At 44.4% G+C, this 13,552-nt stretch overlaps 1 protein-coding gene across 1 annotated transcript in view; it reads right to left on the bottom strand.

Moving 5' to 3' along the window:
• Positions 1 to 13,552, bottom strand: part of LOC131087754 (multiple epidermal growth factor-like domains protein 6) — a 192,240-nt gene that overhangs the window by 11,020 nt on the left and 167,668 nt on the right. The window contains exons 25-33 of the mRNA XM_058031609.1: positions 13,422 to 13,550; positions 11,695 to 11,823; positions 11,086 to 11,211; positions 10,261 to 10,389; positions 8,589 to 8,717; positions 7,449 to 7,580; positions 2,442 to 2,570; positions 1,387 to 1,512; positions 823 to 951 (exon numbers count right to left, since the gene is read on the bottom strand). Coding sequence (XP_057887592.1) covers positions 823 to 951; positions 1,387 to 1,512; positions 2,442 to 2,570; positions 7,449 to 7,580; positions 8,589 to 8,717; positions 10,261 to 10,389; positions 11,086 to 11,211; positions 11,695 to 11,823; positions 13,422 to 13,550 — 1,158 coding nt within the window. The remainder of the gene's footprint in view (positions 1 to 822; positions 952 to 1,386; positions 1,513 to 2,441; positions 2,571 to 7,448; positions 7,581 to 8,588; positions 8,718 to 10,260; positions 10,390 to 11,085; positions 11,212 to 11,694; positions 11,824 to 13,421; positions 13,551 to 13,552) is intronic.

Raw genomic sequence — 13,552 nt, 5'->3', positions numbered from 1 at the left:
TAGGGACACTCCCCTGTAACAACCAGTTCTTGCTATAAATACATATGGAGTTTGAGGTGAATATTTGAGGTGTCAGGGACAGAAGTGCTGTAAATGAGAATCTGGGAAGGTGTTGAAGAGCTTGAACCATGGCAGTTATGATTTAATGATGACATTTCTCTTGAATGTGTACTTAGAACTATTTACATGCATTTCATACCAGTAAACTTGTTTCCTGAACATTCAAGTCCATAACTGTACAGATATCTCTTACCTACAGAGAAAAACAGGAGCACAGAAATGCAGAATGGTTTCTGGGAGATGGACTGGACAGTTGTGGGAAGACAGGGCTGACAGGAGAGATTCTGGAGTAGAATATGAGCTTATTCTGTTAGTGTGCTTTGTCTTGCACAAGGGACAGGTGTCATGGAGAATAAGGATGAAAGAGCAGGAGAATCTCAATTGCTTTGGACAGATGTTAGAACATCTGAGAAGTCTACACATGGGAAGCTCAACTCCAGAGTCAAATGAAAGAGAACACAACCAGTGAGGAAGAAGACACAGGCTTCTCCTGCCCTAAGGATCACATGGAGGAAGACAAAATCCAACATTCCTATGGAAAAAAGAGCACAAAAGTTGGACTGAAGAAGAAATAACAGAGTGAGAAAGAAATAATGAGGGTGGCAAGGGAATTCATGAGCAGGACTCAGGAGGAAAACTACTATCCTTAAAAAAGCTCTAACTAGGGGAAGTTCTGAAACTGTCCTTGTCTGTGGTTGTCTGAGGACACTGCAAACCCCAGTTTGAGTGTACAAATCCACTGCCATGGAAGCAGGAAATCACCTTCCTCACAGGATCTTCCTGTCCAGCCAAGCCCGCAGGTGCAGTTGCCATCCACGTGGTCACAGATGCCACCGTTTTGACAGGTACACGTCCCATGGCAGTTGGGGCCATACTGTCCCTGGGGACACACTACAGAGAATTAACAAAGTTTGAAAAAACCCAAAAATTAGCACCCCAAGGAAAGGATGAAGGTGACAGGGAATAAATACAAACACATGTATCCCAAGTGATCAGGGGCTCCTTAGGGTGGTGGGACACCACTATGATTATTATCAGTTTCCATGATTACTATTCATTTCCATGATTATTATCAGTTTCACCCAAACACTCTCTGTCCTGACACAGCCCCCCAGCTTCCTGCAGAGCCCAGTGCCCCAGAGGGTGGCAGGGAGGCGTGGGCAGGATTAGGCTGGGTGATGGAGCGGGGAGGGACAGAGGCTGCGCGCCCCAAACTGCAGCCTTATCAGCAAAGGCCCTGGCTGTGAACAATGCCTGGCACTGGGTTTATTTGCTGGGTGCTTTAATGTGTCACCCCTGGGAGGTGACCTGGTGCTGCTCTGTTACCTTGCTGACAGGCAGGTCCCGTGTGGCCGGGGGCACAGGTGCACTCGCCGGTCCGTGGGTCACACTGGCCTTTGCCACAGGCACAGGGCTGGGCACAGTCCTTCCCATACCAGCTCTCAGGGCAGGCTGAGGGAACACAGGATTTGTTAAACACCCACAGGATCCAATGGCAGTTTTCATTTTTAACATAGCTATAATCTTTGGGGAAGAGCTGGCTTTGTTTTTATTCCCCTTAATGCACTTCAAAGCATCAACCGTGAAGCCAAAACCCACCCAAAGACACGACTGCTTTACCTTCTGAGACTACTTGTAATTATAAATATAACACATTATTATAATGTGATTATAATAATTAATAATAAATGTGTGATTATAAATGTAATCCATAACTTCACACAGAATATTTACTGTCCTTCTTATCAGAAGAGTTAATGTACAACTGAAATATCAGCTGCTCATCCTTCCAGCTTAAAACATCTTTCCTTCCTTAATACTGACGCTGCCCAGCAATGAAGAGCAAAGCTATGGGCAGCCAAACATTCAAACATTGCCTCTCTATGAAGAAGCTGAAGAGAACTTCACAGAGACCAGAGCTTTGGAAGCAGCACAGAAATTCAGCCACAGCATTTAGCTCTGAAACAGAGAAGTAACATTAGGGTTGCCATGGAGTCTTTACCAGTTTTGCCATGACAAAACTTGATCTTTTTCCCATTTATTGAAACTAATGGCACCATAGTGTGAAGCAAAATATTGAGATAATTTCTCAACCTTGAAATTTTGGACAGGAAGAAGGAACTTGAGCAATGCATGCTGAGCTGGCTCTAGAAATAAACTTGGGCAAGCAGGTTGTAATCCTGGGGTAAGTGTCCTTGCTTCTATGCATGCAGGAGTGAGGGAAAATATTTTGCAAGAGATTTTTTTACAAAGCTGGAATCCTGATTTACAATTCAAGGAAGAGGTAGCTGGGATCTGTCTGTTTTTCTTCAGACAAGCTCTTATGCAAATGATTCTCTTTGCTGTGTTTTAACAGAAGCAGAACATGAATGTTGGCTTACTTTTGCTGCAGTTGGCTCCGATGAAACCGGGAGCGCAATCACAAGCTCCTGACACAGGGTCACAGCGGCCTCCGTTCATGCATTTACAGGGATTTTGGCAGTTTGAACCATAAGTACCTTCTGGACACCCTGTTTTAAAAGAAAAAATAACCAGCAATTAGGTTAGGTTGCTACTGGGCCTGTTGCATTTCATGTCTTAAGCGCTTTGTTGCTTTCAATCAAAGTTTGATTTTCATTTTCTAATGTTATTCGCTTCCAGAGGGCCAGTAGTAGGCATTGAGGAGGAGGTGGCTCCCTGGGACAAAGTGCCCTTGGGACAGCTCTGATTGCACTGTCAAATGCTGGAGAGCTGGACTGAGTGCTGCTGCTCCTGGCTCTGTGCTCTCCCATTCCCCTGATGTGACAATAGCAAGAAAAGCAAGCCCTGTTCTACAGAGGTTTTCCTCTTGGGATTTCTGTTCCAAATGACTGTATTCCCTCTTTCCTCCTACAGAGGAGGTAAGAGGTCATTCTCCCTCTTCCTTGGGCAGCAGCCACCTGGTTTGCCCAAGTCAGTGAGAAGCTGTGAGCCATTCCTGCCTCTTTTAGCAGCTGTTCCATGGACATAGGTTAGGTCATGTCTTCTTAAAATGTAAACTGGAGAAAGTTTGTTTCCTCCATAATCTACTCCTTCCCTGCAAACTGGAGCTGGCATTGTTAGTAGTTGTCCTGAGAAGTTGTGGATTCCCCATCCTTGGAAGTGTCCAAGGGCAGGCTGGACAGGGCTTGGAATAACCTGAGACAGTGGAAGGTGGATGGACTGGAACTGGATGGGCTTTAAGTTCCCTTCCAACCCTGTGGATGGAAGACCATGAAAATGTGCACATGACAGCAACTCAGAATTTCAGAAGACACCTCCTCAGAAGATAGGGAATTAACATTATTTAAATGTAGAGCCAGAAGATTCTCTGAGGAAAAATAAAGCAGCTGTATTTTTTAAGAACCACAAGAATCACCACACCTGGATGGATTGCTGAGCCAGTGCTACATGGCAACAAACTGTCTGTGGAGAGGGTTTCCAGGGGTAGTGAGGATTTCTGGTTACTTTTTGGACAGCTAATGTTCAAGGAGAATTGAACAAAATATCAGGAGGATGTAAATGTATTTGTCATGCTTAGTTTACATCTTCTGCATGATCTTTAGTGATGGAGGCTGGAACTGAGGGGAAGAGCTGGGCAGAGCTGCTGGGCAGGGGCACCAGTGAGCCTCCAGTGTGCCACCTCTGAACCCCAGAAATGCAGGTTATTCCCCTAATTTTCCAGTGTAGTGGAAGGAGTAGCTGGTGCTTGAGCAGCATGATCATCATCCAACAGTTCCACTTGTGCTACTACCTCCAAATGCCATTTCTTTGCTCACCCCTTCCTTCTCTTCCCTGGCAGAAGGAAAGTCTGTGGCTACTTTAGAAACCTGGTTGAAAATATATTTGCTCACGTCTCCAAGCAACAGATCCCTTGCAATCTGTGCACAAATAACTTCATGTATTCTGTGTTTCCTAAAGGCACAAAAACAGGGCCTGAGTGGCTGGAGAAATCTCTGGCTTTTCTGAGCTATTCAATAGCGAGGGAGAGCTTATGGGAAGCTTTGAAGGGGTGCCTTTTAAAATAAAACTGAACCTTGGCTTCTGCTCAAACCAGGATAGCAGATCATCAGGACTAAGCAGATACATGCTTTTATAACGTGCAGATACTCTCCCCAGCCCTTCCCAAACACAGATTCTTCTCAATGAATGCTCTGTCATCAGTGCTTCCATCTGCCAGGATGCAAAATCTGTTTCATGTGCAAGCCCTGGCATCAAGGAGTGAGCCCTGCAACTACCCCTTCATTCCCACCAAGACTTGAAGTGAAGGACTCATCCAGATTCAATTATTTAATTACTCTATGTGAGTTTCTCTTTTCCCCCTTTTTTCCTTTTGGTCATCATTTGGATTTTCTCCTTTTTTTAAAAAAATTCTGTCTCCCAGACTCCAAAAGATGCTGCTTCTCCCTGGCAAAGCTTTCAGAGCTATTCCTTAGCGCAAGGCTAGCAGGAGCTGCTCCATGATGGGGATGCAGTAATTCCCTCCTTCCCAAATTCTCTGTCCTTGCAGTATTTCCTGTATTTTGGCTCGAGAAGGAGCAGCACATGCAGGGCATGTTCAGCTGCTGCACCGTGCACATGCTCAATAACAAGGCCACCTCATCTGTTAGTACTTTGCAGAAGAATTTTGAGGCAGATAACGAGGGCAATTTGTACCATGTCCCACCATTACAGTAGGCTCTGCCTTTGCAAACAGGGCTATTCTTGCACCACCAGTTATCTCATAAAGACATTTTCTAATTTAACAGTTTCCTGTGCTTCTGACTTATGTTTTTTCTACGAACAAAAGAGTGGCAGCCAGATTTCCACCTCATTTCCTGGTTTTCCTTCTGCTTTGAGTGGGTTTGTCATGACCAAGAGCTCCTAAATCTTTCCATAGCAATTGCACACACTGAGGTTTTCTGACCAATGCTATTAAATCACATTGTCAAATAATCCCTTCTGACACATCCTGTCACTTTCAGCTTGAGGGTGAAGCTGGTGAGATCTTTCTGGCTCTGGGTACTCCCAGCCCAGTCAATGTCACAGAAAAATACCATGCTTTTAAAAAAAAAAATAATTTCACCACCACTTATTGCTTTTTACTCCTTTTAACAAGTAGATCTGCCCATCCACCAAGTTATGGACAAGTGATGGGAACCTTATTGCTAGTTTGTCTGCTTCCTCTGCACCATGCCAAGAGACTTTTTCAGCTCCTCACTCCAAAATTTGTGAACATGAAAGCCCCGTTGCTCTTGGCTCCTGGAAATTTGACTTCCCAGCCAACTACACCTTTTATAGATACTTTCTTGAACCTTTTTTTCATAAATACAGCAACAGTTGCCAGGAACTGTTTCCAGCAGCATCCAACCACATGTTGACTGGACCAGAGCCCGTTTGGGAGCGGCTCCCTGGGCTGGTTTAATATTCCATCGAGAGCTTCTTCACCCTGGAGCAGCCCCAGCTTTCCCTGCAGGCAGGACAGCAGGAGCGTGGAGTATTCCCACCAAAGTCACGCCAGCCATCCTTGGTTTTCAGTCAGTCACTTCAGAATCAGGCCCACAATCTATCCCTCCGCTGACCTGAACTTAAAATAATCCACAATTAACTGTTCTCCTTCTATTTTTTGTGTCTGTCTACGAGTGGCACAGGGGACAACAGGAACAACACCAACATAGACGAGTATTTTTCTGTGAGCTTCCATAATTTCATTATTTCTCCAATAAATATCTAACAAACCCATGCTTAAGAATTTGCTGTACATTTTGGAATGTCAGAGTACAAAACACCATGAAATCTCCAATCTCATACGCTTTAGGTTTAATCCCAGCTACACAGAAATCCACAGCAAAAATCCCCCCAGAATGCAGCAAAACTCATTTTTTTTTGCAATGAGTCCTTTTATATCTTTTCTATCAGAACTTCAGTGTAATTGTTTAAGCATTAAATTTTAAAATTCTGAAATAAAACCTTTAGTATCTAAGTAAGTTTGAGGACGTTTACTGTAATGAGAGATTTAGTGCTACATGCACAGGCAATGACTACTGAGAAATTGCTACATAAAGGTAATAGGCTGACCATGATTAAATCTTTTAAAATGATCCTGTTAAATAGTTGATCTCCACTACTGCTTTACTACAACATTTATTATAATCTAATGTATAATGGATCCAGATGGCTCCAGCCCCAGTGTTGAAGGCCAGCTTTCGATCTCACTCACAGCAAAAACTGATGCACAAAGGAGGACAGGATCAATCCTTTGCATTTTATTTATAATTTATATTTTAAAGAATAACTTGTGATGACGTGATGGCAATACAAAGGCCCATATCTAAAGTGAGTCTTTCTCCTATTTCTGCTCAAGGAATAAAACAGTGGTTTAACCCTTACTAGAACTCTGAATGTGACAACTGGCTTTTGTTACACCAAAAGGCAATTAAGCCAAACAGAACTGTGCTGGATTCCCAAGAAAGAGAAATCAGCACTCACCAAAGAGAGAAAAACTGAGCAAGAAAGACAACAGCTTTTTCTTTTTTTCCCCTTTTTTTCTCCTCTAAATGAGACTACTACAAGCCGTGGAGTAAAACCAAAATTAAAGTTGTAAATAAAAAGGTGATTAACTGTCTCCTTTATTGGCTGCTTTGGTATATGTTTCTTATCAGTTGCCACATTCCACCAAAAACAACTTTACAGATGTCCTAAAATACCAGCATGAGCCATGTGGATCTGGGAATATTTTTTATGATGGAGCATTGGGCCAATTGGCATTTTGTCCTCTACACTAGTCACCATTTTTCAATCCAGAGTAACAGTTGGTTTAATTTGATTGTTCCTCAGAAGGCTCTGTAACTGAAAGGACTTTATGAATCACTTGGATTTATTGCCAATTTCAGCTTGTTGTTTTCTCATAACCATTTGTCCTTACTTGAGCACGCAGAGATTTTGGGAAGTATTTCGGACTTGGTATTTGGAAATGAGAGAGCTGCACACAATCCAGGTGTAGCTGAGAGATGCAGTGCAGAGAATGATCTTTACATTCTTTAGCGTGGCACGAGATTGGGAAGAATTTAGCTGGTAAATCTGATGGGCTTAAAAATTAATTTGAAGGATTGAATTAATTACATTTTTGAACTAACAATATTAATTAATTTTTTTAGAATTAAAAGAAATTATAAAAATTCTTAAAATTAATTCCTTGCAATAATACAACTACTTTTTCAGTGTAAATTAACACACTCTATGCTTACTTCCTATACTACAATTTATTTGTAATGCTGTAACTTTCATATTATAATTAGCCTCTACTTCTCTCAGTCACCACTGTACTGACACGGATGAACCCAAAGCTCCAGCAGATGCTCCTGCAAGACTCAGTTCCCTGTCAGAAAGGCAGAAACCCCAAAAATACTCACGGAGGTGGCAGTGTGCCCCATGGTAGCCCGGGCTGCAGGAGCAGTGGCCGGTGACAGGGTGGCATTCCTGATTCTCAGCAGAGCACTGGCACACTCCCTGACAGTCCTGCCCATACGTGCCCGCCGGACAAGCTTTGGGAAGAAGAAATGCAAACCAATAAATTAAATTTGTCTTGGTAAATATAGTGCTCAAACAAAGAGCGGGCTGAAATTTATTAAATAAAATCCCTGCCTACAGAATGACGCTCTCCTGTGGGACTTTGGATTTATTACATTTACTTGGGGGTTACTTGAATGCTTGATTTTGTTTTGCTCAGTCAATTTGTGCCCAACTGTCAAGGGCCAGATACAATTTTCTTGTCACTAGAAAAAAAATCATAGGGAAATGTCAGGTGAAATTGACTAAAATAACAGTATAACTCCCAAGGGACCAGGCGTGTGGATAAAGACATTCTACCTTGTGCAGGGAGTTTAAACTTGCAAAGCTGCTGAAACATCAACATCAACAAGTTTCACTCTGCCTGCTGACAGCCACATTGCCTACAGGTTTTGGACTTTCCATATTTAATTCTAACATCTCATTTCCATTAAGCTGCCCTGGTTGTGGGTCAGCATTTAGAGTCCTCTGATGGAGGATAATAGACACCAATGTCAGTCCTTTCAATTCTTATTTATTGCTGGTTCTCCTTTGGCTAACACAGGGCTCAGGCAAAGTTTTGCAGGGAAGAACAAAATCAGGGTGTTGCAGTTAAAAACAGGAGCCTGCTTTTAAATACAGCTTTGGGGAACAAATTCCATGCTAAGAATGCAGAAAATGTCCTTTCCACGAGCTCTGAGAGCAGGAATAGATAGCCTAGCACAAGGATAAGACAAACAGAAGCTGAGCTGCTGCTTTACTGGCCGTGGGCAGGGCTCCACTGGCACATCCTCAGCCTATCTGGGGCCAGTTCAGCCCCTGGCTAGCAGCCCAAACAGAGCTCAGAGCTGGCCACACCACCCAGGCAAGGGACAAGAACCCTTGGCCATCTCCCCTCCCATCCCGTTGGCGTCTCCTCCCTCCTCAGGCACCACACCACACCACATTCTGATTCAACGGACAGATTATGAAGGGAAGCATCTGAGGTGTGCCAAGGAACTCACCCTTGTGGCAGCCGTGGCCGGTGGCTCCCGGGGCACATCCGCAGGCGCCCGTGCGGTGGTGGCAGGGCCGTCCCGCGGGGCAGCGGCAGCGCCGCGCACATCCCGCGCCGTACCGGCCCGGCGGGCAGGCTGTGGGGACACCGACCCGTCAGGGACAGCACGGGGGACAAGGCCACCCGCCGCAGCCCTGCCCACGGAGAATGGCACACTCGCTGTCCCGACAGGCGCTGACCGCCAAATGAACACCTTGTGTTTGACCTGAGGGCGTGGGGAAGGCTTCCAGAATGGAGTGATGGGACTGGGATTGCGGGTGTGGAATTTGAACGGAAGTGCGTGATGTCACAGGGTGGAAAACTTAAAGTGTTAAGAGATAAAGTTTTAGAATACAGTAGTTTATAGTATCAAATATAATTAGAATATAGTATATATGGAATATATATTTATATATATATATCTATATGTAGGAAAGGCGTTTTGTGCTGTTCTTGTGAGCCAGCGAAGGCTTCCTGAAGGTAAGGAAAGTCCTGTATCTCTCCCGAGGAAGACACCAAGGCTATCCCCACGACAATGTGATGGAAGAGAGAAAGTTAAAAAACACAGACTCTAGCTGGCTCACAGAATGACGCTGCTCCATGTTCACCTACTGAGAACTTAGTTTCTTTCTTATGACCAACGGGCAGTGAATGCATCTGTTAAGTAAATGTAAATATCTTGAAAAACTATAGAAGTAACATGGTGCTATAATAAATCTGTCTTATACACCTTTCTGATGGAGTCTTGGTGCTTTGCATTGTGCCACGCTCTATAGTGACATCTATATATAAAATCAATATATTTAGAATATAGTTATGTTATTTACATTCTCTGAACATGATCTTCTTGCTCAGGATTTTTCTCTTGGGAAGCTGAAAGGCAGAGAGAAGCCTCAAAGAAAAGGAAAACTATCCTTATCTCATTTGCTTCTCTTGTGTTGTGCTCATGTGGAATGTGTTTGGAGATTGTTTCACTCAAGGTGATTGCTTGATTGGACTCCAGTGTGAGTTGTTTTAACTCACTGGCCAATAAGGGCCAAGCTGTGTCAGAACTCTGGAAAGAGTCACGAGTTTTCATTATTATTATCTTTTTAGCATTCAGTAAGTATCTGTTCTGTATTCTTTATCATAGTATAGTATAATATTCTTTAATATAATATAGTATAATGAAGTAATAAATTAGCCTTCTAATAAGATAGAGTCAGATACATCATTCTCTCCCCTCGTTGGTGGACGTAAATTTACAATATATAGTAGTATATATAAAGCAAGATAGAGGTTTTAGGGTAGAAGCTAGTCCTCTTTCTTCACCTTCTTCTTCATGGGTTTGGGTGGTATTATGTAATTAGACAAAACAGTGCACATAACAAACCACAAGTAGTTAGTTATTAAGTTAAAAATAAAAAATAAGTTAAGTATCATTTCTTAATTAGACAGCTTATCCTTAAAAAAACCTTATAAAAATAAAACTCCATTTTTATATTATTAAAATAAAATACTATAAAACTCATGCACCCACCCCTGCGAGCACCCCCAGCCCCACCCCATGGAACGAGGGTGTGAAAATGCCCAGCCATAGCCATGAGCTTGGGTTTGGGGGGGACGTGCATGCCAAGCTGAGCTGTCCCCTCACCACTCACGTTTGTCACAGTGCCTCCCTCGCCAGCCGCTCTCGCAGTGACAGGCTCCAGTCTGGGGGTGGCAGGACCTGCCGTGGGCGCAGTCACAGCGCTCCCCGCAGCGCTCGCCGAAAAATCCCGGGGGGCAGCCTGGGGGGCAAGCAGAGACAGCAATGCTCTACCTGCCGGGGCACTGATCTGCAAGGCTCAGGCCACAGCGTGCAGCAGCCAGGCTGCTTCTAGTTATTCTCATCAGCATCCTCAGGAGTTCATCAAGGTTACCTGTGGCATTCATGTTTTCTGGAAAAATCCCTTCGCCCGGGATTTTTCTCCTGGGAAGATGAGAAGCCTCAGAGAAAAAGGAAAACAATAATTATCTGATTTGCTTCTCTGGTGTTTTGCTGCTTTGGAATGTGTTTGGAGTTTGTTTACCACAGATGATTGTTTTATTGGTTTCTGTTGTGAGTTTTCACTCTTTGGCCAATCAGTGCCAAGTTGCGTTGGAAAGAGTCAGGAGATTTCATTATTATCTTGTTAGCCTTCTGTAAGTATCCTTTCTGTATTCTTTAGTATAGTTTAGTATGGCATTCCTTAATATAATATAGCATCATAAAATAATAAATCAGCCTTCTGAGAACATGGAATCAGATTCATCACTCCTCCCTTAGTTGGGTCACCCCACAAATACAATAGTTACCAAGACATAAACTGTGCTAAATTAAGGAAGAAGAGGCTGAGAAACAGAATATCAAGACTGCAATACTGGAAATTTACGATAAAAAACAGAAAACTGGCAGAAATGGCTGATGGTTCAAATGAAGGATGTGCAGAAGGAGCTACCCTTACCAACATCACAGCGGTCCCCGGTCCAGCCAGCATGGCAGAGGCACTTCCCTGAGGACTGGTCACACACCCCATGGTGGCAGCTGCAGTTCTGCTCACAGCCCTCTCCAAACTGCCCGGCCCCACACTCTGAAATGGGATGGGGAGGATGATGAGGGTGAGGCTGGAGCAACACCAGCAGGAACTCCCTCATGCCTCTGCAATATGATGAGCCACCTAAACTGGGCTTAAAAACCTTCAGTGAAGGAAACTTTGAAGCCTCCTTTAGGAAAATTCTCTAGAAATACACCACTTTTCTCTTTAAGCCTTTCTTTCCTTCTTTCTCCTTAAATGGAGCTCATTACCTGTCTTCCCTGTTCCCAAGGGACAAAGAATAGACAACTTCTCTCCTCTGCCAGCAAATTTCCAGCACCATGGATATCTTCAAGTTCCAATATCATGTCTCATTTCTGACTAAACAACCCCTTTTTTTTTTTTTAACTTCTCCCCACCTGTTGTTTTCCATCCCTTTTTCCTCTCGGTCATCTCAAACCAGACCCCAGCACAACTGAACTTCTTTCCAGAGTGACTGAACCGAGGTGCTGGAGGGTTGGAGGGGGTGGTGGCACTCACCCAGCTCACAGGCTGTCCCTGCCCAGCCCTGGGGACACTGGCACTGCCCGCTCACAGGGTCACAGGTGGCCTGGCCGTGGCACAGGCAGCGCTGCAGGCAGTTTGCTCCGTACCACCCTGGGTCACAGGCTGCAAGGGGAGACAGGGAAAACCTTCCATCAGGAGGTGCAGAAGAAGGACACAGGTTCAACACCGCCTCTCCCACCTTCTGGAAGGTGCTGTGGGAGGTACAAGCAAGCAGAAATGGGGACACAACTAGTAAGGAATTGCTCTGATCATCGTAAAGCTCGTCTGGAACAAAGTAGGTGATGAAGTGAATTAGTGATTCACCAAATAACCTTGAGACTTTCTGTTTGTACCTACAAAACCCATTTTTTTGTGCCTTCCAGCTTTCTCAACACTGGGGAGTGCAGCTCCTGATTTCCCTGTCCTCAGAATTTCTTTGTACAGTCCTCCTACAATCACAGCTCCTTCTCTAACTGATCCTGCTGCCCACAGCTGGCTGATGACATTTCATCATTTACCTATTTTTAATTAGAGAAGTCTATGAATTCCTATCACAACCAGTTTCTATGGATAGAACATAATTTTCTGGAAAAACATCACACAGCTCTGCCATATGCTAGAGTGACACCTCTTTAAGACAGAAACAGGGACAAGATCTGCCTTTGGAAAGGCACAGGCACCAGTGGATGGCTCCTCAAGTCTCACATAATTATTCTACCTCCTCACTTCAAAGAGAAAAGAAATTTCCATATGTGTATTTGAAGAGAAAAGGTGCATTTGAAACAGCTTTTGTAACTTTCATTTTGGTTTTGTATTTGTGGCCTTCGGACAAAACAAAAATTTAGGTACATGTCATCAAGAACAGCTTTGTGTCTTCCCAATTTTTAAATCCTTCGTGGAAGGATTTAAAAATTCATATCAAGTTTTTAAAGGGGAATGTGCTAAATTTAAATATCACTCTACCCCTGCCAGCTTTCATCCCCTTTCCCTAGCAATCCCCTTGGGATGCTGAAGGGCAGAGTCTGAGTGGAGGTGCTGGCTCCAAATCCCTGCTCACCCAGGAGCACCCACAGCAGCATTCCCAGCCCCATGGTACTGCTGCCACCCCAGGGACCTCGTGGGGAAGGCACAGAACAAGGAGTTCCTGCAATGGGGATGGACAGATTTTCCTACTGCCTGGATGCATGGATTAGGATGTGCAGTGCAAGCCACAGCGCAGCCTTTCTTTGCCAGCCTCTGCTTAAGGCTCTGTGGAGCTGGGCTTGTGCTTAAGCCTCATGTATGGCTCTGACTGCCAAGGCTGGAAGGCTCAATGCCTTTCACATGTTCTGGATTTAGGCTCTGTCTGGAACTGCACAAGGTAATGCCGAGGATCAGTCTGGTGCAAGGGACAGCAAAGCAGCCCAGAGAAAAGAAACAGAGCTTCATTTCAGCATCATAATTGGGAGTTTTATGGACCTTTTCTCCCTTCATCAGCCTTCCAAATCAGCTCTCTTTCCAGTTTATGGCTGTTTCACCCCTCTGCCCTATGCACTCTGGGATCCTACAACACAGTGCCACGGATTAATTTAATGGACCAATTCACGTCACCGCAGATCCAAACCCAACCACAACACAGGGCAACGAGCTGAGAGCTGAAATACCAGTGGGCTTTCCCCAAACACAGGTTTTATTTTTCGCCCCTAAAACCCAGAGGCAGGGGTTTGAATTTCCAATGTTACCTTCTTGGCAGGTGGCTCCTTTCCAGCCCGGGCCACAGAGGCATGTCCCGGTTTCGTGGTGACAGAGAGCTCCATTGTGACACTGACAAGTGCTCCTGCAGCCCGGCCCATAGCTGTTCCCCTGGCAGGCT

Source organism: Melospiza georgiana, chromosome 10 (assembly GCF_028018845.1).
Source record: "Melospiza georgiana isolate bMelGeo1 chromosome 10, bMelGeo1.pri, whole genome shotgun sequence".
NCBI classification, from domain to species: domain Eukaryota; kingdom Metazoa; phylum Chordata; class Aves; order Passeriformes; family Passerellidae; genus Melospiza; species Melospiza georgiana.
This window is presented reverse-complemented; position numbering and strand designations above follow the sequence as displayed.